Here is a 26688-nt window from a genome sequence, read left to right on the forward strand (position 1 = left end):
TGGCTCTTTTTCATGTGTTGCAGATTTACTTATGAACTAGCAAACATGGAAATAAAAAAAGAATAATAATAAGAAAAAAAAACACAAGAGAGATGACAACAAGTAAACGATTATTAGGATTAGGATTTGAAGGTGAAAAAATGAAAGTGATTGATACAAATAATATATATCCACTTATAGAGTAATACTGTTTTCACTATCGGATGTATTGTATAATATAATATAATAATAATGTGAGTTCATTTGTAAATAGAACCTAACTACCCAAATAGCCATGTATTGTATAATATAATATAATAATAATGTGAGTTCATTTGTAAATAGAGACCTTATTATTACATGCTGACCACTATAGATATATATGCACAAATCAACTAACAGAAAGCCATTATTATCTGTCGTGTAATAATAAAATAGAAACTGTTTACATTCTATAAAATTAAAAGAATCATATCTTGTGTTTCTTCTTGCTATTTTCACACAAGCTGCACAACAGCAGCTATTCTTAGGACCCCATTTTGGAGAAGATCAGACAGCTCGTCGAACAGCAGCGCTGTTCTCCAGCCCCATCCCTTGGGAGCTTTGGGTAGAAGAGTTCCTGCTTGCTTGAAACTTCCGAAAAACATAACTTCTCTCTTCGACGGACAAATTAACTGTAAGATGGATTATAGCAGAACAAGGGATCATAAACACAAGATTCTGGATTAAGTTGTGTTACATGGATTCGATTGATCGATCACAGAATGTTTAGTACCTGATAACGAGCAGTGACCTTTTCACGAGAGTCAACATACATCTGAAACTGGACACATGAGATTGAGCACAAATAAAGATGAACTAATTAACCAAATCACTGGACAGGTACTAATTTAATGAGAGAAAAAAAAAGAAGAATTTCTGAACTTTTCATCTTTACAATACACAGAAAGAGTGAGCTGACCTTTCTAAAAGAATCTGTATTTTCTGCCTTCCTTCGGTGAAGAAATAATCCTGAAATACCATCACAGTTCCTTTTACTTTAGATGACTGATGGAACAAGAAGAACAAAATACATTAAATAAAAATGTAAAACTGTTTCTGGAAAGTACCAAGCGTTCGGCGCCCTTGAGGATCTTCATCATTAAAGGCCTGAACGCTTACCTAAATATTCCATCAAATATATCAAATCTGTATCAGTAACATGTAGGAATAGGAAAAAGCACATAATTTATTCATTTTTTTTAAGATTAATACCTTTTAAGAAAGAAACAGGATACAGAAAACAGATACAGGAATATGACAGTCATATTTATTCTTTGTTGAAAAGAAAAAAATAGTCTACTACCTTCCAAAAAGAACCAGCATAAAATACTTCAGGGGAGTGTTTGACTTGTCCATCACTTAGCCTATGAACATCCTCAAATTGAACCCTGTGGAGAATGCAATGCAAGCACATGACATGTTTTCTACATCTTAGCAGTCAAATCAAAATTAAAAAGGAAACACAACACAAGAAATGATTCTTAAGTACAAGGAATATCAACTGATCAGAATAAAGTTGCTACTGATTTCTAACACTTCAGTGGTCAAGCTAGAAGATCAAGAACCACAAGAGAAATCCTTTAAATGTTAACCTAAGCTGTCAACCATAAATAAGTGAATTAACATACCCAAACCGGAAAGGAGGGAAGTGAGTTAAGGGAGTTTTCATATCCAGTGATATTGAGGAGCTATTAGAATTTTCCCACTCAGCTCCAATTGCATGCTCTGATGACTGCACCATCTGCACAGGAATACCACTAGAACTGGATGGCCCCGTCATGGAACTTCCAGACATTCTGTTTTGCAAATCCATCTCATAACCTCTCTCTATTTGCTCTCCGTTGATATTAGCCGAGTTGCTTCCTCCTTGACTTAACCCAACCAAAGCTGTTAAGCCATCACCAGAAATGTCTACATTGTGATCATTTCTAGTCTCTGAATCATCATTAGCAAGAGACTGCGGGCAATTTCTGTTTCCCATGCCAAATGGCACACGGGAGAAGACAAAGCGTGTTGGAGGCCAAGCAGTTGCGGGCACAAAAGTAGTTCCACGTCCAATACCTGCAAGCCCATCAATAGGCCCCCTAACATGTACCCGTACAGGCCTAAATAGGCCATTCCCCTCGCTAGGGGCAGACTCAGCAACATATACATTTCCCACGTTGCTTGGAGAGTTATTCTGATCATGCTCTTGCATGTAATAGCCAGACGTTGCAACCCCATGGTTGAATCCAAATGGTTGTCTGCAGACGCATGCCATACTCACAAAGCAGCAACTTTTGCAAGTATCAGCACCAATTTCTTGAACTCGGTGACTAAAAAGCATCTATATACGGTCATAAAATATTGTCAGTCATAAACCATAACAAGATTAAAAAATACTTGTCAAAGGCACAAGCAAAGACACCATTTTTAAAAATTATTAATTGATTAGGATGAGAAGCAAGTTCAAGCATCTAATATGTAGCAATGACAAATCAGTAAAGGAGCACACGTAAAGATTTTAACACAAATCAGTAACAGACCTGCAGCCAAAGACCATCATTTACAGCTTTGCAAAGACACCATTTTTAAAAATTATTAATTGATTAGGATGAGAAGCAAGTTCAAGCATCTAATATGTAGCAATGACAAATCAGTAAAGGAGCACACATAAAGATTTTAACACAAATCAGTAACAGACCTGCAGCCAAAGACCATCATTTACAGCTTTGCAAGGGAATCCCAATTCTTCAAGCCGCTTCCTCACATTCAAAAGTGCCTCAAAAGACATGTTGCAATATAAGAGGGATCCCCCTTCGAATACATTGATGAAGGAGTCGTACATTTCTCCATGAACCCCAATGTTCCCGTTAGCATGATCTTTAAGCTGTCTTCTGCCAACAGTTCTGCCACCCCAAGAAACAGAAGGCATGCCACATCTTCCCCAGTCATTTGGCATTAAATCACTAGAGGAAGTGTTCATTGATGTGCAGTTACTCGAGTAGTCATCCCTGGAAAGCCACCCATTGTTATTCAAATGAAAGCATGATCCTTCATCAGATGGACCTTCCCTAGTGGCCCCCAATCCACTTGCTCCCACACTAACTTGCATTTCAGCATATGAGCATGAGGTTTGTATTGCATTTCTATCTGAAAATGAGTTGCTCGAAGAAGACCCCTTTGCGTTGCAAGGGTACCCTGACTCCAGCTTTGACTGAGGATATGCGATTTCCCTGACCTGTTTCCTAGAATTGGAAGCTCCCACCTGGAAGTCAGCTACACAGTCAGCAAGTTCGACGAGAAGGCTTTGAGATGTATTATGGCCCTCCATACCATCTTTCAGGGACACATTTCCTAGTTCAGATTCCAAACTTTTGTCAGTGAAACAATCTGTCAAATTCTTTTCCTTTGTACTGGAAGAATCAGAATGAGAATCCATTCCTGCCTCAGAGTTACTTTCCTGCTCAGAATTTTCTTGTTTCGCATGAGCACATTTTGTGAGATATGTGAATAGTGCCAATTCAAACCTTACGAAAAGAAGAAAACACAGTCTTATCCATCTCATAGAAGCCCAAATCATCCACAACTGAAAATGAGAAAAAGATTTTCATACCCTTACCTTTTCTCTTCACTAGGCACCCACAGTTCATTCGATGTTAATAAAGCATGCAAGGTTTGAGCAGATAGTCTTGGAAGCACCTTAAGCAGTGGAGAGAATAAATATGCATAAATTATTACAATAGAAATGAGTGAAATCTTATATATCATAAGTTAATTGCTTCCAACAAAGAAAAAATTCTAATTTTATCGAATCGTATCATAAAAGACAAAAAATAATAAGATAACATAATCAACTAAACAAACCTGCAACCTAAACTGCATACAATAATGCTACTTGTACCTCTTTCAATTCCATGGCACCACTTTGACAAAGATATCCCCAGCAAGCATTCCGCACACGTTCTCCATGTATACCGTAATCTTGACTCTCTGCAAACACCTGAAACACAGGTAGTCATCTCAATAACTAAGCAAATGGATACCATGTTGGCATCATATAAAGAGTGTGGACAAGCCTTTAAAACCTGGTAGGCTAAGAAGTTTGAAGTCCACAACTCAGAGATAATGAAATCCGTGCATATTGCACATAAATCCTGAAAATGAAATTATGACAAGTAATGTAAGACAGATGAACATATGAAAAAAACAACTAGCATTGACCAAACTTAAGTGAAAAAGCAATAACCTGAAGGTCAAGAAAAGAAGCAGCAGCAAGAACACGAAATGCATTATTGTCATTAAGCTTAGGGTGGTGTCCATACAAATATGCCAAAGCTGTTGCAATTGCCTCTCCATTAACATTTTTATCATCTACATGTAAGTTTACAACAGGAGCATTGGCTTCTTTCCAAGGACCATGAAGCATGTTCCTAATAGTACCAGGAATATTAGATCTCTAATGAAGCAGCAAGAGGCCAAAAAATGAACCATAACTTCTTACCAAGTCTCAGAATCCATCGTACAATACAGCCACATTCCATAACGACAAAGAAATTTCAATACAATACGACAAATACTACATTAAATCAATAAAGAATCAAACCCAAAAAGAAAAATCCAAATTGAACATTGAAAACTATCGTGATCATCAATCAAATATAACCCACTTTAGAAACCCAAAATAATTTCACTCAAACATTATAATTACTTTAAATCAAACACAGTGCAGAACTAGATTAAGAATTTTCCACAGAAATAATTGAACAATCCAATCCATTTCAGAATACACACTCTCATTCTCATAAATTTCAATCCTAAATTCAATATAATCGATCAAAACCAAACCCGGTATCCAATTAATTACAAATTCTCATCAAATTCAACATATGAAATTTAATACCTGAAATAAGGGCTGCGAGAGAGAATGAGACGGTGAAGATGGTAGGTGGAACCCATGGCATTAACGATGACATCGGAGAAGGCGCCGGAATTGAAGCCTTCGATTTGGATGTGGTCGCAGAGTGAGGTGAGATTACAATCCAGGGCACGAAGCTCGGCGCTGCTCCGGTCGTTGTCGGAGTGCTGCGAGGGCGGAATCGTCATTTTCATATGCGGTCCGTACGAGCGATTGGTCTTGGGATATTGGTCTTCCATATTCTTCAGAAGAACAACTCAAAAACGCACCGTTTTGATCCACCACATTGCTTCACTAATCAACTCTTGTGTTCTCAGACTGAAACCTCAGTTATGAAAAATAAAATTAATATTTAATAATTTAAAAAAAAAAATTGTATTGGGAAAGAAAAAAGTATAGTAATGCAACGCTGCGTTTATCTGCGGAGGGGTAATTTGGTAATTTCAACAGTTTCAATGTTTTGTTTTTCGAACAGTATTAACTAATGATGAGACCTTATTACTGAACTGGACTGTGGAAGTTCATTGGCGCCGGCTGTGACTGTCTTCGTCTTCGTCTTCTCTCTTTTGATTTGCGTAAACCCTAGCTCTCAAGCTTATTGCTTTTCGAATTACAGGTATGTGGATTATGAATATGATGACATTACAGTACTCACTCCTTTTCTTATATGTTTGTTTTGAACCTTAATTGAGAACTGAGAAGCTTTCAACAGTTTCGCTCCCAGTATTGGAGCAAAGTGGTTCCCTTGTTCACTGCTTTATTAACTTCAGCTTCAATTTTAGCTGGTTTTAAACGAATATAGACATATATATTTGTACTTTCAATATTTTTTATTTAAATTTTCTTTTCCTCCAACTCGCCGACTCCAATTTTTTTTTTTTCTGTTCTACTCAGAGAGGCCATTGTTATCTACTCCATCATCACTTGCTATCAGTTCTAATGACTACTTCTTCAGGTATCAATTATTTCTCCTTCATATGAACGGACTTTTTGTTTTTCAATCTCTTTCTCGATAAGAATATTATCATTCTAATGTTGGATATCCTGCATTTGCATTTGCATTTGCATTGTAAAGGTTCTAAGATCCATATAAAAGTGGCGTAATGACTGAGTCAGATTCTTAGCGGTTGGATTTTTCTACTAGTTAAGTAATTTTTCGGGGGTTAGGTTTTGTGTTTTGTATTCTTTAGTTCGATCATTGTTTCTGTGACTAAATTATTCATAATAGTTTTTGCTCATTAGACTGTAGTCTGTGGCTAGATTGTTTTTCATTATGGGTCTATGACAAATGTGGGAGTGGTGTTGTGAAAGAATGATATATTGAAGTTGTTTGTAATGTATTTGATAAAATGTCAAAGAGGGATATTTTTATTTTTACTTCTTTCATTCCAGGCCTGTTAATTATGGTCTATGAACAATTGCCATTGAGTTGTTTTGTTGGTCGAATAGGGGTCTAGATCTTTTCAATCTAGGAAAGAAATGATTCAATGGTAGCAGACAGATGTCATTTGATCACTAAATTATGTTTTGGTTTTATGTTATCTTCTTTCACCGTATGCTAGCATAATTGTTATTTTCGGACTCGAAATTTTTGGCTTCAGCCACTTTTCATGCTCTGCTTTATTGTCTTGTTAGAACTTTTTTGCCTTAATCTGTTACTGGTTCAACATACAGTTTGAATATCTAAAGTGTCATAAAATGGTTTGATTGAGACCAATTAGAAGGTTCAAAGACATATTGATAATTCTACTAAGCGTAGATATATGGTTAGTTTAAGGTTTCATATGAAGTGGTAGCAGTGATGAGGAGCGAGCACTAGTGGGCATGGTCTCACTTATTTGCTCATGTAACAAGTTTTTTGGTATGACTGTTTGCTCAAAATACGGGCAGTACTAGATGGTAACAGTGGGTCCAATTAATCATGGTTTTTACATGTATTGTCTCAATTAAGAAGACATTTGTTAATGGCTAGGTAGGGTCCCTTCACAAAGATTCTAAAGGATTTTCACTTTTACCCTTAATTTATCTTGGTAAGCTGACCACTGCCCCTTAGAAGAAATCATTCCAGAGCATCACCGCGCCTCAGTTGGAATCCTTTGATATCTTCTTTTTACTGCTCTTTCGAGGACCCTTTTTGAAGTTTTGGACCATTATGTGTTTTTTGGTTTCTCTTCAAACAGTGCCTATAAACTATAATAGCTAGCTAGTCTAAGAATCTATAAAGTCCTATTGCTTTTCTTCTTATCATGGAGTATGTTGAGATTGTGAAGAGGATAGAGTGACCTTTATATGTATGTGTGTGTGTGTTTTGTCTTCTCCATTTGTTAATGATATTTTTAACTGTCAATATAGCCTTTTAATTTGATCTTTCAATCATAATTCTCTTATATTGATTTTGAAAATAATAAATAATGGTCCTTAGACAAAAAATAAAAGTTCCCAAAACGTATTTATGTATATATATATATATATATATATATATATTTATTTATTTTTGAACCAAAAACGAAATATATATATATTTGTGTTTAATATTTTAAAAAATAAAATAAAAAATACCTAAGTTAACATTAGTATTTCAACTGGTTTGAATGTGTGAAAGTTGTATGCCATTTCTTAATTTTTCTTTTATTATTTTGTTGATCTCCATAGGCTGAGATGTACGGGTATGTTTTCTTGTTTTGCTGCTTTAGTATTTAAAGGAAACTCTTTTGAAAAAAATAATAATTTGCACCGTGTGCATCAGATATATGAAGTAAAAAATTCACTCTAGACCTGGATGGTATCAGCTGGATGTGCATACATGAAAACACTCCTAAGAAATTATGGTAAGTTTCAACTTGTATTCTTTTGTGGCGGTCAAAGCATTGGTTTTATGGCTTGCATCTTTGTCTGTAATGTATGTTTCATTTATCATCTGCCTATCTTTATCTGGGTTTTGCAGGAATAGCACATCGTTTCGATTTCAAGTTTGGTAAGATTTACAATTTTTCACATAAGTGCTCATTTTCATCAAATGGGAATTTTTCGGAGTCGGAGGGGAAAGTTATTTCCTTTGTGGATGGTGGTAGTATCCCTGAAAGCCCATTGAATGCTGAGTGTACAAGACAGGTAGTTGATGAAACATGCCATATATTGGAGAGCAGTCCTTGGGGACCTTCCATTGAGAATTCTCTGTTGGCACGTTTTGGGAAACCTCAACCAGAATCAGTCATTCGAGTGTTGAGGAGGCTGAAGGATGTTAATCTAGCTGTAAATTATTTTCGGTGGTCTGAGAGACAAATTGACCAGGCACATTGTCCAGAAGCATATAATTCACTAATTACGGTCATGGCTAGGAGTAGAAATTTCATTTGGTTAGATCAAATTTTGGAAGAAATGAGTGTAGCAGGAATTGGTCCATCTAATTATACTACTGTTGAGTTAGTTGTGAGCTGTATCAAGTCACAGAAACTAAGAGAAGCTTTTGATCTAATTCAAACCATGAGGAGGTTTAAATTCCGCCCAGCATTCTCGGCTTACACTAATCTTATTGGAGCACTATCTACAGTTCATGAAGCTGATCTCATGCTCACTCTCTTTCATCAAATGCAGGAGCTAGGTTATGAAGTAAGTGTGCACTTATTTACAACTGTCATTCGTGTGTTTGCTAAGGAGGGAAGAGTTGATGCTGCACTCTCTTTGTTGGATGAGATGAAGAGCAACTCGCTTAATGCTGATATTGTTCTTTATAATGTATGTATAGATTGTTTTGGTAAAGTTGGTAAAGTGGATATGGCCTGGAAATTTTTTCATGAAATGAAAGCGAATGGTTTGAGGCCTGATGATGTTACTTATACTAGCATGATAGGAGTTCTTTGCAAGGCTGACAAATTGGAAGAAGCAGTTCAGTTATTTGAACAGATGGATCTTAATAGGACAGTACCATGCGCATATGCTTATAACACCATGATTATGGGCTATAGTTCAGCAGGAAAATTTGATCAAGCATACAGCCTACTTGAGAGGCAAAAAACAAAGGGATGCATTCCAAGTGTGATTGCATATAATTGTATTCTTACATGTCTTGGGAGAAAAGGGAAAGTGGATGAAGCGTTGAGGATTTTTGAGGAAATGAAGAAAGATGCAGTACCCAATCTTCCAACATATAATATTCTGATAGACTTGCTTTGCAGGGAAGGAAAGCTTGAGGCTGCTTTGAAGGTTCAGGATGCCATGAAAGAAGCTGGCCTGTATCCTAATGTTATGACTATAAACATAATGATTGATCGACTTTGCAAAGCTCAAAAACTCGATGCAGCTTGTTCTATATTTGAAGAAATGGATTACAAAGTTTGCACCCCAAATGAGTTTACATTTTGCTCTCTTATAGATGGCCTGGGCAAACAAGGAAGAGTAGATGATGCCTATAAGCTTTATGAAAAGATGTTGGATACTGATAAGATTCCAACTGCTATTATTTATACATCTCTCATTAGGAATTTTTTTCGGTGTGGCAGGAAGGAGGATGGTCACAAGATATACAAAGAAATGGTGCAGCGGGGCTGTCCTCCTGATTTGATGCTTCTTAATACCTATATGGATTGCATTTTCAAAGCTGGTGAAACTGAGAAAGGTAGAGCTTTGTTTAAGGAGATTAAAGCTCAAGGATTCAATCCCGATGTGCGGAGCTTCTCAATCCTAATCCATGGTCTTATAAAGGCTGGATTTGCACATGAAACTTATGAGCTGTTTTATGCAATGAAGGAGCAAGGCTGTGTTTTGGACACCCGAGCATACAACACTGTTATTGATGGATTCTGCAAATCAGGAAAGGTAAACAAAGCGTACCAGTTGCTGGAGGAAATGAAGACGAAGGGTCACCATCCCACTGTTGTTACCTATGGCTCGGTCGTTGATGGTCTTGCCAAGATTGATAGGCTTGATGAAGCTTATATGCTTTTTGAAGAAGCTAAATCAAAGGGTATAGAGTTGAATTTAGTTATCTACAGTAGTCTTATCGACGGATTTGGTAAGGTGGGTAGAGTTGATGAAGCCTATCTTATAATGGAAGAATTAATGCAGAAAGGATTGACTCCCAATGTTTACACATGGAATTGCTTGCTTGATGCCCTCGTGAAAGCCGAAGAAATTGATGAAGCCCTTGTTTGCTTTCAGTCCATGAAAGACTTGAACTGTGCTCCCAACCAAATAACTTATAGCATTCTCATAAATGGATTTTGCAGAGTTAGAAAATTTACCAAGGCTTTTGTGTATTGGCAAGAGATGCAAAAACTTGGGTTGAAGCCCAACACAATCACCTACACCACCATGATCTCTGGACTTGCAAAGGCCGGGAACATAGCAGAAGCTAACAGACTGTTTGAAAGGTTAAAAGCTAGTGGTGGAATGCCTGATTCTGCTAGCTATAATGCTATGATAGAAGGGCTAAGCAGTGCAAATCAAGCAATGGATGCATATATGCTATTCGAAGAAACTCGGTTGAAAGGTTTTAAAATCCATAGCAAGACTTGTGTTGTCCTCTTAGATTCATTGCACAAGGCTGAATGTCTCGAGCAGGCGGCGATTGTGGGTGCTGTCTTGAAGGAAACCGCAAAGTCTCAGCATGCTTCAAGGACATGGTAACACTGTCCTCTTACTCAATGGGGACATTTGCATTAAATGCTTATAGAAAAAAAAAGTGGAATAAACTTTTCTGTGTGGTGGGCATTTTGTTGGGAGAGATAGTAGAGGAAGAAAAGAAATTGAGTTTTTTTGGCCTTGGAATAACAGATTTTTGTAAAAGTGGTAGTTTGTAGTATATACTAAATATATTACCCATTCTTTTGCAGTTTTCCCTTTCTTTCACAATTAATGACAATCAACAATTGATTTCTTCAGTAAGGAAAAGAATGTTCTCTAAGTGGTGACTATTATATATTGATTGAATGGCATAATAAGCATCTTCAACGACATGTAATTTAAAATGAAATGGCTCAAGGAGGAGGAATAAAGGAAAATATGAATGTGAATGATATGATAATGATAATGATAATGCCATAATGGTAATGGAATGGATGATTTGCACTTTAAATGAGTTTGTCATTGCACTTCCAATTTCAGCTACTATAGACATCACATGAATGCATGACTTGCTCTCTAAAGTGAGTTAAAAAGCATTTTGAATATTGAAAACTATAAAAATGTTGTATTGCTATTAACATCCAGAAAAAACATGTAACTCTTTTTTTGTAGAAAAAAAATATATTGATGTATACCATGTAACTCTAGTGATACTGCATAAGGTGAACTAAATTAATTTGGCAATATATACCAAAAAAAATTATTGATATATGAAAATTGAAAATTGACTTAACTAGTTTAAAAGATGTAATTCTTAACTTTTAAATCTCAATATTCTTTCTTATTGAAATGTATGCAATATTCAAAAGAATTAGTTGATAAAAATCACTTTTTTTTTTACTAATTGCATTTTTATTTTATTTTTTAAAATGTTATTTAGTATTTTTGTCCCTCAAATTATGATGAACACATTAGTATGCTTCTTAATTTTTTTTGTTTGTTAAAAATAATTCTCGAACTATTTGCAATGTTGTAAAATAATTTAACAGAATTATAGTTAGTCTGGTTAGTGGTTAGAATCTTACTAATATTTGTTAGTTATAGTTGGTTGTTAGGTTAGGTAAGGTGATTCTTTACTCTAGTTTAACTAGTTCTTGATTTGGTTATGTAAATTAATTTCACTAACATTTTGTATATATAAGTCCTTATTTCATCTTTGTAATTTAATTCAGTTCAGTATCACACTTTCATGTTATTTCATTTTGTTCTTTCTGTCCTTCCTCTAATATGGTATTAGAGAAGAAGAAGTGAAAATTTCCCTTGATCTTGGTTCTACAGCCTTCCATAGATCGTGTTCTTCTTCGGTCTTGTTCTTTTTTTTTTGGTGAGTTCGTGTCCTAATCGAATATTTATCTTTATCTCTATGACGATCTATCTCCTCTCTTCTCCCCATCTCTATTTTCCCTCCAAGAAAAATAATGGCGATCAAGGCAATCAAGGCACCCAGGCCATCAATGGCCCACTTATTCAAACTACAACAAAGCCACAGAATCTGATCGTTCAAGGTTTACAGGTAGGTCACTCCAAAAATCCTCTCGAAGATCTCGTCAACCCCTATTATCTGCAACATGGAGATAATCTAAGTAACATTTTGGTCTCACATCCTTTAAATGGGCAAGCCAATTATGTCTCATGGAGTAAAATTATGCAATTAACTATTTTTATCAAAAATAAATTGAGATTTCTTGATGGTTTGATTCATAAACTTCCATCCACAAATTATGTTCTTTATAACATTTGGATTAGAAATAACAACATTGTGGTTTTTGGATCTTAAATTCTGTTTTTAAGGAAATATCATCTAAAATACTAATCATTTTATTTAGTTTTATTTAGTTGTGTATGATTCTTGCTTTGGTTGTTTGTAGCTTGTTCGTTTATGAATAAAGATTTCTCTTTTTCAAAAAAAAATACTCAACTAAACTTAGAGTATTTTTATTTAGTTTGGATAAATAATTAAAAATAAATTTTAATTATATTGCAAATTTTTCTATTTTATATTAAAATTCAATTTAAGGTTTATTCTATTCTATTCTATTTATTAATAATGATACAACATTTGGGTCAAATTGTAAATAATGAGAATAATAACGTAATCAATGCCACGCGTCAAGATCACTAAGAATTAAGAAGCTTAAATCGTAACGGCTGAGAAATGTAGACGTTACAAAATCCTAAAGGCAATACTCCAACGGCTCTTTCCTTCTCCACCTTTGTCTTTTCTTATTCAAATTTAAATATCCAATTTGGAAAAGCTTATTACTCTCTTCTCTATCCAATCTTATCACCCACACTCACAAATTCCCTCTACTCCATTTTCAACACTCGCAAAAAAAAACCTCTGCGTTTCGAAATGGCCATGGCTCTCAGACCCATAGACAACGAGCTTCCAACAACGATCCCAGAAAGGCCTAAAAAGCAAGCTAAAGTAGCGATTCCGATTCAAAAACAGCCCCAGCTTTCTACCAATGACGAAAACAAAGCTCCTGTTGACTCCACCATTGAATATATCGACTCCGACAGTCTTGAACCGATTGAAGACCCTCAATCCAAGATCCAAGTGAGTCAGAGTCCCTTTTCTTCAGATTATTTAAGTGTTTCTGAGCAACCCCATTTCGAATTTTATTTATTCATTTATTTATGAAATTTCAGAACTTAATAGAAGGATTAGAATCAAAAGACTGGATCCAAGTGTGTGAGTCACTGAATAATGCTAGACGTTTTGCACTCTATCACTCTGATCTCCTTACCCCTTTACTGTAAGCTTTCTATTTTAATCTCAATTTGTTAACTTTTTCATGAAATTAAATATGTTATTAGTACAAATATTACAATCTGGGTGTGATTTTTTCAGGGACAAAGTCATGCTGGTACTGGTGAAGGCAATGAAGAACCCCAGAAGTGCCCTTTGCAAGACCTCTATCATGGCTTCTTCTGATATCTTTAAGGCCTTTAATCAAAAATTACTTGATCCATCTACCTCTGATGCATTTGATCACTTGGTCTGGTTCTCTTAACCTTGAATAATTATTAGTTAATAACTAGTTTTCTGTGATTGGTTTTTGATAAAAGGGTTGGATTTTATTTGATGAGTTTTGCAGATACTTCAGTTGCTACTGAAGGCCTCTCAAGACAAAAGGTTTGTGTGTGAAGAGGCAGACAAGGCATTAAAATCAATGGTGGGGTCCTTGACTCCTTTGCCTCTCCTCCAAAGGCTTAGAGCCTCTGTTAAGCATACCAACCTTAGAATCAGAGCTAAGGCTGCTGTTGCTATTTCTAATTGTGTCTCTAAGATGGTATGCTTATAAGGCTTAACCAATTAGTAATGAAATGACTCTTTTAGCTAATTCTTAATGGTAAATGCTAATCCAGATTATCAAACCATTTGTTTTTTCAGGGTCTGGAAGAAATGAAAGAATATGGACTAGTTGATCTGATTCAAATAGCTGCTGATTTGTTGAATGATCGATTACCAGAAGCGCGAGAAGCTGCAAGGAGTGCTCTGGTTTCTGTTTACAATGCATTTATAGAGAATGAAGAGGGGGAGAAGAAGCAAGAGGCATGGCAAAACTTTTGCCAGTCTAATTTGTCACTTATACACGTTCAATCTGTATTCAAATTTACAACTTCCTAGAGGTTGAAGAGGAAATTATACTGTAGTAACTAAATAAGGAAAGGTTGTTTTTACATGACAGCCATAAGTGTGAACTTCTGAGCTTTTGGTCATGTAAAGGTTGTTTTTACATGACACTTAGTATAACACTGGTTTGAGATGAATGAGAATTATTTATTAATTGTTTGCTGTAAAAAGCTTCTTATTATAAAGGAAATAAAATATTTCAAGTTTTGGGAAGATAAATCAGTCACAATTACCTTGTTTTATTTTTAAAATATTGTAGTCTTTACATTGTAACCACCACTAATCATCATTACAATCTTTCTTATATGTAATCATAACCAGGCTAGCTCAAGTCACCATAAGAAATATGGAAAGAGTGCGTGGTGGTCTTGGGATCGAGTCCCAAATTATAATGTAATGTATATAAAAACGCTTCAATTAAAAAAAAAATCTATATAATCATAATTCCTAAAAGAATAATAGAGTCTATCCACACTCAATCCTGTTACCATTCCAAAAATGATAACTATTATATTACCATTACTATTACCATTACACAAAAATCAAATGATACCCCAAAGAGCGACTTTGACAATTCAAAAAAATAAAGTTTTCGTATAGTTTATTTAACCAAAGAGCGCAAAGCCATCTCAACCTCAGCAAATGGTTGCCCAGCATATAGTTGAAGCTGACCCTTCTTTACAACAATTACCTTCAATTTGTTTGAGTTTATTGCTTCTTGGAGTTCCTGCAAAAGTTTTGCATTCAAAAATGTTGGCACAAGTCTCTCACTTGAATAAAAGAGTGTTATTATACATAAGATTTTTTTAAGGTAAAATTATATTATTCTTACTTTTATGGACAAAGGAACAATATCAGCTCTAACATCACCCAGATCTTCAAAAAATGATTCCAACAGAAAACAGAAGTTATTGGCATCACTGCGATCTTCAAATGCAACAGTATACGAATAATCATTCTGGTTTCGGGCTTCAATACCAGGCTTTAAGGTGTAAAGTCCTTCTGGTCCTTCAGGATCAGAACCTCGATGCATAAGAACAACCTATGTATTGGAGATAGATTGTTTTGATGGTTAGCAAAAGCCAACAAAACAAGAATGACAATAGATTACAGTTAGCTAAACATGTAAAAAAATATGGCCAAGATGGTCTGGTTCAAGTAAGAAGGCACAATCTCTAAGATGAAACCAAGTTACTATTTATCTCTAATAGCAAATCAATGGACAATAAGGTTCTTAAAAATTGTAAACCTTGACAAAGTTTATTATACTTACTAGAACATAAGGAAGACCCAACCACCACATATCAGTTTCACTGTTCGATTGAGGCTTTGGAATACTATTGGATACTCGTTTCTTTCCAGCTACTTCTTGTCTTGAACTACCATTTCTACTCGAGACAAGATCATCACTGTGTCCTTCTATGGTTTCATGGTTCTCTTTCATTAAAGTTTCATCACTTCCCATCCCTGACTTCCTTGATTTTGCTGATTCAGCTGAAGTCTCCTCAAGTCTACCCTCCTGATGTAAAACACCTATAATTTAAGCGATCACTCGAAATGTACTTCTCAAAGCCATGTCCATATATAATATATACAAACACATACATTTTAACTGTTTATGATATACCATAAATGAGCCTTGCATTAATTATAAAAACTACCAGAAGGCAAAGACAATCATAACATATATGCAAATTTGTCACCTTGACTTACATTTTATCAGAAAGTCTTGAACTAGATTCATATAAGAAACTACAATAACATGAATCTGTCCAGTTTATATTTTAATATCCAACATGATTATGAGATACCCAGATAGTCTCTTCTCCATGTAGTCATTGTCAAAAGACAAAATCTAATAAAAGACAACAAAATTGGACATAAATGCCAAAAGAGTCAACAACAAAGCTGAACACACACACCAAAATCATAACGACCAAACAAACATGTAAAACTGCTATAAGAAAGTTAGAATCATACCATTTATTTTAACAAATAACTAAATGCTGGAAAATACTAGCTAAAAAACATTCAAATATATTGTATGATTTAGGGACATTACCATTTCTTGGTCTTCCTATTTTACTTGCTTTCTTTTCACCACCACTTCCTCTGCTCACCCCTTTGTTCGAATCGCTCAAAACATTTTTTGTCAAATCCTTCTCTTCTTCTACCTGTGATCCCAATTTTTCATTTCGAACACTTCCATTTTCTGCAATTATTTTGTCACTGAAACCATCCCTTTTCCCCTTTGACACTTTATACTTTTCTGAATCACCAAACCCCTTCAAATTCTTTCTTGTATCAATAGAAGGACTTTTAAATTTATGTTTTTTCTTATACATCTGATTCTCATTCTCCTTTCTCTCATCCAAACTATTCTTTCTCACTTCATCTTCTACCTTCTTCTCAGCATTGATAAAATAGTTGGCATATGTTCCTGTAAACTTCTCTTTATCAGAATTCAAACTATTCTCCAACTTCCTCAACCTCGTTTCAATCTCTTTCTCAATCCCAGTTCTACTCTTAGTACTCAATATTTCACCAAAACCAATTTTCCTAGTCCTCGAATCTTTCTTTTGCCCATTTTTCTCATTTCTTTCAACTTTCCGAGCTTGCTTAGCCATAGCTCTAATTTCTTCAATTTTCTCACCCACTTGAACTTCATCAAAAGAACCCAGATTGCTACTCTCAGACACTGAATCAAAGCTCAAAGCTTTATCATCTCTACTCAAAGAAACCCTGTTCTTCTCAGAATATGAACTATCCAAATCCCTATCTTTCTGATTAGCCAAAACCCAAACAGCATATACAGTCTGAAGCACAAAAGCGCCACACAAATACACACCAAACTTCAAAAAATACCTACCAGAAATTTCACCAACACTGCCATTAGATATTCCGGTGGTCTCAGACGACCGAAGCTCCTCTTCCTCCACTTTGTTGTCCTCTGCGGCGACCGGAAGCTCCTCATTCAGGGTTTCGGGCGGTATAACAAGAATGACGGGGTTTTCGGGAGGTTTTTGAGGAAGAGAAGGACGGTGAGTAGGTGGTGAGTGAGGTTGAGGTGGGATTTTGAGGATTTTGGGTCGTAATGAGTTTCTTCGCTTTGTATACTTTACGTGTTTTGATGGGGTCGTTGTTGTATAAGCTAAGAGGAGCAATTTGCGTGGTCTGATATTTGAGGTGATATTAGGAGTTACGAAGGAGAAGGCAGCGGAATAATTGGTGCCCGCCATTGGTAATCCTCGTTCGGAAAAGGATCAAGCTTTGAAATTTATGCTTAATATATTATTCTGAGCAGTTGAAGTTGTCAACAATAATATAATTAACAAAAACGAGTACGAATTGGTATAAATGTATAATTAAAATTTCGACTATGGTGGAAGCAATACTACTTGAAAAGATTGAATATTTCTCTTTCAAAAAAAAGGGTGATATTTGTGTTAGCAGCAGTAGTATTAGCTTTGTTGTTAGTAATAATGTATAATGTAGTACAAGTGTTTGATTGAATGATTCACTACTTAAACAGATCTAAAACCTCAAACAGATCGATAGCAGCTACTGACTTCTTGCGTACATTTTGTTTGTTTTTCTAATGTATGCACTCTTTGTTATTGGCCCAATTGGAAGGTTCTTAACATTTATAGCACCTGAAAAGTTGAAATGTTGGCAAGTTTTGGAGTCATTTTTTCCCCTTAATTTGTTATAATCTTAACTATAATTATGAGGTAGTGTTCCAAGTTGAGGGCTTTGAGATAGATTTTGAGGTGAGAATAAATTTGAGAAATAGATTAAGTCCGTTGAATATATATTCTTCTAGTTTTAAAACAAAATGGGTTCTGATGTGTTAATCTTAAATATATTTCAGCAATGTTTCAAACATTTGAACTTGAAACTTGTTGTCATGAATTATTTGTTATAATTTGGTTTCTAATCTAGTCTTTTTGGGAAATCCATGAGGTACATTAGATTTTTGGACCTTAAGAAATGGGATAAATTAGAGTAGTAGTGTTCTTTCTTCTCTCAAATTTTCTTGGGCCTCATGGTGGATTAGTATGGTGGGACTTGGGAAGATGTGGAAAAATGGGAGTGAAGCTGTAAAGCTTAGATGTGTTGTGAAAAAATGTCAGACATGTCATGACCTTCTTTTCCCTAGGAATTGTGTCCTTTGCACAATTTTGATGTGGAACTATGATGCTCTTTCGCAATAAGTGGGGATCTTAGGTTCCTATTGATATTGACTATTGATGCATTTGGATGGTAAGATGGCTGCTACTTTCAACTTCTTTCTTTCTATCATTGCATACCAGACCTTAGCTCTGTACACCACATTCTTCCCCTGAACCCAAATACCCAAGTTTCCATGTAAAGATCCTGATCCTGATCCAGGCCAGTCATGCTCATTATTACCAATAAAAAACATATCAGCAACACTGAGTGGCATAGTTGATGCTTATGACTCAACCATTGTCCCATTTGCATAACATATATCTCTAATTAGGAAGACAAAAATCGAAGCTCTCCATAATCCATATCTTGAATAAGCTGTTTATGTAGTGTTTAGAGGAAGAAGAAATGTATTGGAAAATACTTTTGAGAAAAAGCATGTAATTAATTGGGCAGTATAAGTAGAGGATCTGAAGTGGTATTCATGACTTCATATATAATTAACAGTTTATGATGGTACAAATGCCCAATAAAGAAGAGGGAAAAACTTAAAACATATTAACAAAAGCCAATCTTCTGTAAACTAGGGACTGGTGCACTTCTGCACATACAGTAGAGCAGAAAAAAATGTTATCGTAGTAAAGTATTTGGAAAGCTTTTCAAGATAACTACATTGAGAACAGTATTCATAGAAACATGTATAAGAACATTGCAAATTCTTCTTGCCTATTCGGAAAAAAGAGAAAAAAAAAAAAAAGCACTCAATGTGTTCAATGTAGTCCATTTTAGGATCAGTGACTTTGTTCCATGCACATTCAGCTCTAACTCACACATGTACATATGTATATATATAGGCCAATATCCTAGCAAAAGATCTCACATGGTCTCCTTTTTCACCTAGTTCAATGAAATAAAGCATCCCATAACAGAACAAAGCTGAAAGAAAATAATAAGGGGAAAGCTTGCATAACACACTCAAGCTTACTTTTTTCTTCTTCTACATTTTTGCAGCTTTGGATTTATAAGCAACAACATTTGAAAAACAAGATTGACAAAAGATAAAACACATAAATTAATTTTTGCACAGAAAAACAAGATTGATTAACTGAAGTACATGAGGTGAACTTTCTCTTCTTTAGAAAGAAAATGAGAAGATAAGAATGTAAGCCCATTTATCCCACATCGGTTAAGGAGTTAAAGTAAGGTAGGCTAGCAAGTTATAAAAGACAACCTTGTTGAAAGTTGAAAGCATACCTTTCTCGGCCTTTTGGCTAAGATCAAGTGTAGTATCTGTTCTTATCAGTTTAATATCTGATATGTGGGCCAATGGTCCACACGATATTAAATTAATTTTTTAAGGGTGAGGGCCCGTTCAATAGCTTGCTATTTGGGTCCTCGAGCGTCGCCTATGCGTTGCACTACTGCATTGGCCTGGCGCAACCCTCCAAGCCCAGTCTAAATTTTGGCTTATCTCTAATAGAAAAGAATGTTTTTTCTTTTATATTTAGACTAGGGTATGCACAACTAGCTTTTCTTATACAATGCCTTTTTTACATTTGTATGCTATTTAATATTAATTAGTCTAAAAAGCTGGCAAAATAATCAAATTTATTTTAGTAAATGATTTTTGATCGTCAACTAAGGTGTGGCATTTAGAAGAAAATCCTTGTGTTGAATTGCAAGACTTTTTGATCCTCCCAACGCTCCTGAAAACCTGCACCACAATTCCTATCATAGGTGTGGCTTTAGGATGGAAGTTAACACTTTTGTTTATGCAGCTTCTAAAGGTTTAGTTTGATGTATCTTGTTGTGTGATATTGAGACAGTCATGGTGGAGTACACAACTTCATCCCCTGCTAGTTGCAGAAACTACTGCTATGCTTCATGGACTTCCTAGGCTGTTTTTAAGGGGTTGGAAAACCCCTTTTTTTCATTTGTTATTGCCCAAATTTGGTGCATGAGGTTCTTCTCAAGCAGGCCTATGATTGGAAAGAAACTCTGTTTTTCTCGCATCTCTTTTGGGTGTTGGATTTAATTTCTGGTTTCGAGATCTGTTGGTTGCCTTGCAGTTTGTACTGGCAAAGTGGGATGCTAACAATAGTATTTTTGGTTGTATTTTTTCAGAGGTGAAACCTTTTGTTTCCACAATGGACTTTGTTCTTCAAGTTTTTGTATTAATAAAGGTTATTTTAAAGAGCAAATGAAAAAAAAAAAATTAAAAATTGGATTACATTATGTATAATTCATGTCACATAGAAATCAGAGGTTGTAAAGTTGTAACTTGGCTATTGGTACTTGTTGCATTTTTAATGGAAAATGGTTTGCAATAAATTTAATGGTGTTAATATTTAGGAAAATTTATGTAGGGAATTTATTTATTTTCTTGTTTTTTTTTTCTGAAAAAGGAGTGATAATATTTTTTTATGTTATTAACTAACTTGTATTATTTTTTACTATTATTATTTTAAATTGTGAACAATTATGATATTACAAATTTTGTGAAAGATTTATAAATAACAGTAATTATTTTTTATTTTTAATTAAAACAGAACATTTTATTTGATTAATATATTATCAATAATATGTTCTTGTTTTTAAAAGTAAAATTAATAAATGTATTTTCTTAAGCATTTCATAAAGTTTTTTGTTGTATATTATAATGTAATTATATTTTTTTGTATATTAATATAGTATTTTTATTTTTTTTATTTTTGTTGTATTGTTATTATATCCTTAAAAAATAAATATAACACCACGGTATATCACATAATCTGATAAGTAATTATGAGCCATTCAATTAAAGGAATGATGTTGATTTTCAAAATTGGCAAAAACAAATATGAGGAGCAGAAAAAAATGGTGCTCACTGAATAGATAATTGATATATATTTTTTTGTGATAAAAGATACTTTTCATATATTTTAATTTAATGTGAATTATATTGTTTTAATCAAATAATTAATCTACAGTAGACAAAAAAAACACGAGAGTTGAATGTATGTTATGTGTGGTTCAAGTCCCTACACTATCGTTTCTTCCAAGGAGTAGCTTCCTCCACCAAACACTAAACCAAACCATAAAAATATTTAATTATTAATATAAAAAAACAAACACATAAAACAAAAGAAAAAAAAAACAACAACCTAAGCATTACCGAAACTTAACTGAGGTACTCATTTCTTTCTTCTTTTTCTACTTTTGTTGCAACTTTTCTGTTTAGTTTGTCTACTGCTTATGGAGTTTTCTTCTTATTTTTGTTAGAAGCAATGGAATCCATGGACTCATCATCAAAGCGTGTCTCACTTTCTGCAACACAAGGGACCCCATTAGTACTACCAACTCAACCTTTTGAACCACGTAAGCTTGCTCTTTCCAGCTCACTTTTGTCACCTATTTCACTCCCTATTAGAGCCCCTATTACTGTTGATGATGATTCTGATTTTGAGTCCAACAATGATAAATTTGAGGATACCAGTTATGGTAGTAGTGTTAGTGGTAATGACAGTGGAAATGAGTATGAGGTTTTTGTGGGTGGGGGGGAAGAGTTTGAAACTGCGTCAGAGTCAGTGAGGGGATTAGTGGCTAACCCAGATCAGAATTCTGTTGGAAAAAGTGATATTTATGGTAAAGGTGATATTTTTAGGCCTGTTGTTGCATACCCAGATGGAGAAAAGTTAATTAGGCCAATTGCTCAGTTGTCATGGGAGGATGATGATGATGGTAGTGATGTGGTGTTTAGTGAGGTGGAAGATGAATTTTCTTTGGGTAGTATTGATGTTAACAATCTTGGGGTTGGAGAAAAGATTAGTGTTGCTCCTAGAATTAAGATTTTTGAGGTGGAAGAAGGAAAGGGAGATGAATCCATGGTGCACACCAAGTCTTTGATTGTAAACCTGAAAGAGAATTTTGATTCTGATATTTTTGTTGAAGCTGATAATAGTTTTTCGATTGATAAAGAAGAGAAGTTGAATGGTGTAGAGGGTTTTGTTCAAGATGTATTAGTTAAGGACACTTCTGGTGAGGGTGCTGCTCTTCATGAAGAGCCTTTGGAGCCTAATAAAAGAGATGTTTTGGAGCTAAATTCGGAATTGATTTCTCATGTTAAGCATTTTTGTGCTGAGGAACATAAGTTTAATGAGTTTGATACTGCAAGAAATACACAGATTGAAGATTCTGGTGATTCGGAGTCATTTAAGGAAGAAAATGATGCTATTCAAGGTTGTTGTGATGATACTGATAGACTTATGGAAAACCATTTGGTAGAGAAAGAAGAAGCGGAACTGCTGGTGTTGGATGGTGATAATGGGGGAGCAGAGAATAATTTGAAGTATGCAGTGGAAGAACTCTTGGTTTGTGAAAATGGCAACCAAAACAGTGGTGAAGGTGCAAGACTTTATGATGGAACTATTGAAGAGATTCCAGAGAGTAAAATGGATGAAGAAATTGATTTTGACAAAGCTAAGGAAAATTCCTTGGCTGCCATGCTGGAATCTACTGATAATTGTTGCGAGGCGAATCAGAAAGAGTTTGATTTCGATGAACTCTTCGTGACTGATGAAGCAGAAGAGATTGTAGATTCTGGTGAGTGTCCTTTATCAGAAATAGTTGATGATTATAAAATAGAAGACTGTAATGAAGACATGGATGAAGTAGAAAAACATGGTCATGTATTTGATGATGATGCTAAAGATTTGGCAAATGGGAGCTCTGAAAGAGCCGAAAAGATCATTGTTGAAGTGGAAGAAAGGGTTGCAGACTGTCGTGAAGACATGGATGAAGTAAAAGTACATAGCCATGTTTCTGATGATGATGCTGAAGATTTGGCACATGGGAGCTCTGAAAGAACCGAGAAGATCATTGTTGAAGTGGAAGAAAGGGTTGTAGACTGTAATGAAGACATGGATGAAGTAAAACTGCATAATCATGTTTCTGATGACGATGCTGAAGATTCGGCACATGGGAGCTCTGAAAGAGCCGAAAAGATCATTGTTGAAGTGGAAGAAAGGGTTGCAGACTGTAATGAAGACATGGATAAAGTAAAACTGCATAGTCATGTTTCTAATGACGATGCTGAAGATTTGGCACATGGGAGCTCTGAAAGAACCGAAAAGATCATTGTTGAAGTGGAAGAAAGGGTTGTAGACTGTAATGAAGACACTGATGAAGTAAAAGTACATAGCCATGTTTTTGATGATGATGCTGAAGATTTGGCGCATGGGAGCCCTGAAAGAACCGAAAAGGTCATTGTTGAAGAAGAAAGGGTTGCTGCTGCATCTCATTTGGGAACAGTTTGTTCTCAAGAGTCAATAGAAGGAAACAAGTCTGCCTCATCAATGGATATTTTGAACACGACTACTGTCCTCAGTCCCACTACTTTTGATTCATCACTGCATTCTGGAGAGGCTGCTTCTCAACAGACTCACATCGATACTCTTACTTCTTTACACCTTAGTGGGGATGAAGTTGAGGTCAGCCTAAGCATTGAGGATAAAAAGAAGATTGAGAAGATGCAAGTCCTAAGAGTGAAGTTTTTGAGGCTTGTTCACAGACTTGGTATATCTCTTGAAGATTCAAAAGTTTCCCAAGTGTTAGAAAAGTTATTCCTTGATGTTGAGAAACACACAAATCATTTTGATGCCCTTGAATCAACAAAGAAAGTGGCCTTGGATTTTGAAGCAGATAACCAAAGTAACTTGGATTTCTGTTTGAACATTTTGGTTCTTGGAAAATCTGGAGTGGGAAAAAGTGCAACCATTAACTTCATTTTCGGTGAGAAGAAAGCCATGATCAATGCCTTCAAACCTGCCACCACTTCTTTGAAAGAGATTGTTGGGACAGTTGATGGAATCAAGATTAGAATCCTTGACACACCGGGTCTGAAAGTACCTGCAGTTGACCAGGCTGCCAACCAGAAAATGCTGTCAACTATCAATAAATACATAAAGAAATTTCCTCCAGATGTTGTCTTTTATGTTGATCGTTTGGATACCCAAAACAGAGATGATGATTTACCTTTGTTGAGATCAATCACTAGGTCTCTTGGTTCATCGATATGGAAAAATGCAGTTGTCACTTTGACTCATGCTGCTTCTGTTCCTCCAGATGGTTCAACAGGCTTACCCCTTAACCGTGACATCTTTGTTGCACAAAAATACCATGGTGTTCTACAGTCTATCAGCATGGCTGTTGATAATTTGTATCTTATGAATTCAAGTATTATGCATCCACTTGCTCTTGTTGAGAACAATTCATTGCAGTCTGATAGTTCTAACTCGAGATCCCAATTGTTGCTCTTGTGCCATTCATTGAAGGTGTTGTCAGAAGCTAGCTCCATTGCAAAGCGTGAAAAGCCTTCAGATCGGAGGAAATTTATGGGGTTCCCCATCCATTCGTCTCTAATGCACTATCTACTGTCATCTCTATTGCAGTCTCATGCTCATCCAAACAATGCTGAGTCTGATACTGAGTTTGCAGACTTGTGGGATCTTGAAAGTGAAGAAGAGGATGAATATGACCAACTACCTTCATTCAGGCCTCTGAGTAAATCTCAGATTGCTATGCTCAGCAAAGAACAGAGAAAAAATTATTTCGAGGAGTATGATTATCGTGTGAAGCTCCTTCAAAGGAAGCAATGGAAAGAAGAGATTAAAAGGCTGAGAGAAATTAAGACCAAAGGAAAAGAGGATGGTGCACATATTTATCATGATTTCAAGGAGGATGAGGAGAAGGAAGATTCGAATTCGACTTCTGAATCAGTGCCTTTACCTGACATCACACTCCCGTTGTCTTTTGATGGAGAAGAGTCTGCCTATAGATACCGTTCCCTAGACCTCTCATCGGAGCTTCTTGTGAGGCCAGTCATGGAAACTTATTGTTGGGACCATGATTGTGGGTACAATGGTGTCAACCTCGAAAAGGAATTTGTTGTTTCTGATCGATTTCCAACTGCATTTTCTTTCCAAATCACAAAGGACAAGGAAAAGCTGAATCTTCACTTGGATTCTTCATTATCTATGAAGCATGGAGAGAATTGCTCAACCTTAGCTGGACTTGACATCCACACTCTTGGAGATCAACTTGCCTACATTGTCAGAGGCGAAACCAAAGTGAGAAGCTTCAGAATAAACAAGACAACTGCTGGAGTAACTGTCAATTTCATAGGCAAAAATCTTGCAACTGGGTTGAAAGTAGAGGATCAGATTGCAATTGGGAAGTTCTTAGTTTTGGCAACGAGTGCTGGAGCTTTGCGTTCTCAAGGCAACACTGCATACGGTGCCAACTTGGAGCTGCGTCTCAAAGAGAAGGATTTCCCCATAGGACAAGATCAGTCCAATCTGGGGTTGTCTTTAATGAAATCAAAAGGAGATTTGGCTCTAACAGCTTTCCTGCAGTCTCAATTCTCAATCGGACAAAGCTCTAAAACGGCTATCCATATCGGCTTGAACCATAGGCGAAATGGGAAGATCACTATCAAAACAAGCAGTTCTGATCAGCTCCAAATAGCATTGGCTGGTATTCTTCCAATCATGCTCTCAATCTTTAAAAGTATATACTCTACACATGGAACACAAAACTTGTAAATCTTATACTTTGATATGATGATATTGAGTAAAAACAAGTATCATAATTTTTGTTGATCTTTTTGTTGATGCTTCAGGGCTATTGAATCTGTTATACTTCTTCATTTATATTGGTAGATATTCCAGTTGTAATGTATCTGAACTGGTTGAACTAATCTTTAATGAAGTCTTCTGGGCAGTTGGTTTAATCTCTTTGTTGTCTGTCTTAAATTTTGTCATAAGAGTTTTTATGTCAACTGCCCCTTCACAAAATGTATGATAATGTTTTTGAATGGACCATGTAAATAATTCTTGGACAAAAAACTGATCTTTTAATTTTTTTTTATTTTTATTTTAAGACAAAATTAAGCTACTTGAAAAGGGCTACAACAGTCAAAACTAAGTGCTGTTTACATGTTATATCAATTCAGTAGATGGTTCTTCATTTGGCCAAAGAAAGAACTGAATAAAGTAAACGAGCTCTGATTAGCTAAACTAATTATTACATTGGACAGATTGTAATAGTGTTTATATATCATATCCATAAGAATATGCAGTAAACATTCAACAATCTATGTATAAGCCAACACTAATCTTTGCATATTTTCATATAGTGTATCATTGTGAAGTTTAACAAAAAATTATTAATGGTAACATTTTTTTAATTAAATTTTTATTTTTAAAATTAGAATAATAAAAATATTTTCTAAAATCATGTTCTATAAAATTGTTTTTATTACTTTCCAATTTTTTAATTAAAAATCTAAATTTAAAAAAAA

The 26688-nt window shown here is 35.2% G+C and overlaps 5 protein-coding genes and 1 non-coding gene across 8 annotated transcripts; 4 read left to right on the top strand and 2 right to left on the bottom strand.

Annotated features, from left to right (window-relative positions):
* Window positions 1-261: 261 nt before the first annotated feature.
* LOC115723459 (uncharacterized) lies at window positions 262-5157 on the bottom strand. Of its 2 annotated transcripts, none has more exons than XM_030652948.2 (12): window positions 4904-5157; window positions 4250-4433; window positions 4089-4157; window positions 3905-4003; window positions 3623-3702; window positions 2705-3530; window positions 1650-2347; window positions 1325-1409; window positions 1089-1140; window positions 941-990; window positions 755-796; window positions 262-653 (listed from the first exon to the last, which is right to left on the bottom strand). In XM_030652948.2, the coding sequence occupies exons 1-12, from the start codon at window positions 5155-5157 to the stop codon at window positions 477-479; spliced, it is 2616 nt and encodes an 871-aa protein (XP_030508808.2). In that variant the 3' UTR covers window positions 262-476. The 2 variants fall into 2 exon arrangements, with proteins under 2 accessions (XP_030508808.2, XP_030508807.2); XM_030652947.2 differs by having other exon boundaries at window positions 755-802.
* Window positions 5158-5392: 235 nt separating this feature from the next.
* LOC115723457 (pentatricopeptide repeat-containing protein At3g06920) lies at window positions 5393-10798 on the top strand. 2 transcript variants are annotated; one of them, XM_061103713.1, is made up of 4 exons: window positions 5393-5534; window positions 5813-5873; window positions 7665-7746; window positions 7863-10798. In XM_061103713.1, exons 3-4 carry the CDS (start codon window positions 7698-7700, stop codon window positions 10541-10543), a joined length of 2730 nt encoding a protein of 909 aa, XP_060959696.1. In that variant the 5' UTR covers window positions 5393-5534; window positions 5813-5873; window positions 7665-7697; the 3' UTR covers window positions 10544-10798. The 2 variants fall into 2 exon arrangements, with proteins under 2 accessions (XP_060959696.1, XP_060959697.1); XM_061103714.1 differs by lacking the exons at window positions 5393-5534; window positions 5813-5873 and adding an exon at window positions 5954-6069 and having other exon boundaries at window positions 7663-7746.
* Window positions 10799-12732: 1934 nt separating this feature from the next.
* Window positions 12733-14399, top strand: LOC115722828 (uncharacterized). Its single transcript, XM_030652161.2, has 5 exons — window positions 12733-13100; window positions 13193-13299; window positions 13395-13542; window positions 13642-13836; window positions 13938-14399. Exons 1-5 carry the CDS (start codon window positions 12894-12896, stop codon window positions 14172-14174), a joined length of 894 nt encoding a protein of 297 aa, XP_030508021.2. The 5' UTR covers window positions 12733-12893; the 3' UTR covers window positions 14175-14399.
* Window positions 14400-14596: 197 nt separating this feature from the next.
* Window positions 14597-17794, bottom strand: LOC115722826 (uncharacterized). The gene is made up of 4 exons (XM_030652160.2): window positions 16243-17794; window positions 15454-15713; window positions 15013-15222; window positions 14597-14907 (listed from the first exon to the last, which is right to left on the bottom strand). Exons 1-4 carry the CDS (start codon window positions 17417-17419, stop codon window positions 14782-14784), a joined length of 1773 nt encoding a protein of 590 aa, XP_030508020.2. The 5' UTR covers window positions 17420-17794; the 3' UTR covers window positions 14597-14781.
* Window positions 17795-19600: 1806 nt separating this feature from the next.
* LOC115724392 (U2 spliceosomal RNA) lies at window positions 19601-19795 on the top strand. Its single transcript, XR_004013185.1, has one exon. It is a non-coding gene; the product is annotated as a U2 spliceosomal RNA (small nuclear RNA).
* Window positions 19796-21252: 1457 nt separating this feature from the next.
* Window positions 21253-26118, top strand: LOC115723044 (translocase of chloroplast 101, chloroplastic). Its single transcript, XM_030652445.2, has 2 exons — window positions 21253-21519; window positions 21612-26118. The coding sequence occupies exon 2, from the start codon at window positions 21617-21619 to the stop codon at window positions 25928-25930; it is 4314 nt and encodes a 1437-aa protein (XP_030508305.2). The 5' UTR covers window positions 21253-21519; window positions 21612-21616; the 3' UTR covers window positions 25931-26118.
* The last annotated feature ends 570 nt before the right edge of the window (window positions 26119-26688 follow it).

This window comes from Cannabis sativa, chromosome 9 (genome assembly GCF_029168945.1).
Source record: "Cannabis sativa cultivar Pink pepper isolate KNU-18-1 chromosome 9, ASM2916894v1, whole genome shotgun sequence".
Lineage (NCBI taxonomy): Eukaryota > Viridiplantae > Streptophyta > Magnoliopsida > Rosales > Cannabaceae > Cannabis > Cannabis sativa.

Bases quoted from the DNA above. Each gene is read 5' to 3' on its own strand.
- LOC115723459 (XM_030652947.2), bottom strand. From the start codon at position 5,157: ATGGAAGACCAATATCCCAAGACCAATCGCTCGTACGGACCGCATATG. The intron at 1,410-1,649 runs GTATGTTAATTC...CATTCTCCACAG, and splicing joins TTCCCTCCTTTCCGGTTTGG to GGTTCAATTTGAGGATGTTC. The intron at 991-1,088 runs GTACTTTCCAGA...ATGGTATTTCAG, and splicing joins TCAAGGGCGCCGAACGCTTG to GATTATTTCTTCACCGAAGG.
- LOC115723457 (XM_061103713.1), top strand. From the start codon at position 7,698: ATGGTATCAGCTGGATGTGCATACATGAAAACACTCCTAAGAAATTAT. The intron at 7,747-7,862 runs GTAAGTTTCAAC...TGGGTTTTGCAG, and splicing joins AACACTCCTAAGAAATTATG to GAATAGCACATCGTTTCGAT.
- LOC115722828 (XM_030652161.2), top strand. From the start codon at position 12,894: ATGGCCATGGCTCTCAGACCCATAGACAACGAGCTTCCAACAACGATC. The intron at 13,101-13,192 runs GTGAGTCAGAGT...ATGAAATTTCAG, and splicing joins ACCCTCAATCCAAGATCCAA to AACTTAATAGAAGGATTAGA. The intron at 13,837-13,937 runs GTATGCTTATAA...TTGTTTTTTCAG, and splicing joins CTAATTGTGTCTCTAAGATG to GGTCTGGAAGAAATGAAAGA.
- LOC115722826 (XM_030652160.2), bottom strand. From the start codon at position 17,419: ATGGCGGGCACCAATTATTCCGCTGCCTTCTCCTTCGTAACTCCTAAT. The intron at 15,714-16,242 runs GTAATGTCCCTA...CTTAAATTATAG, and splicing joins AATAGGAAGACCAAGAAATG to GTGTTTTACATCAGGAGGGT. The intron at 15,223-15,453 runs GTAAGTATAATA...TCCAATACATAG, and splicing joins TGGGTCTTCCTTATGTTCTA to GTTGTTCTTATGCATCGAGG.
- LOC115723044 (XM_030652445.2), top strand. From the start codon at position 21,617: ATGGAATCCATGGACTCATCATCAAAGCGTGTCTCACTTTCTGCAACA.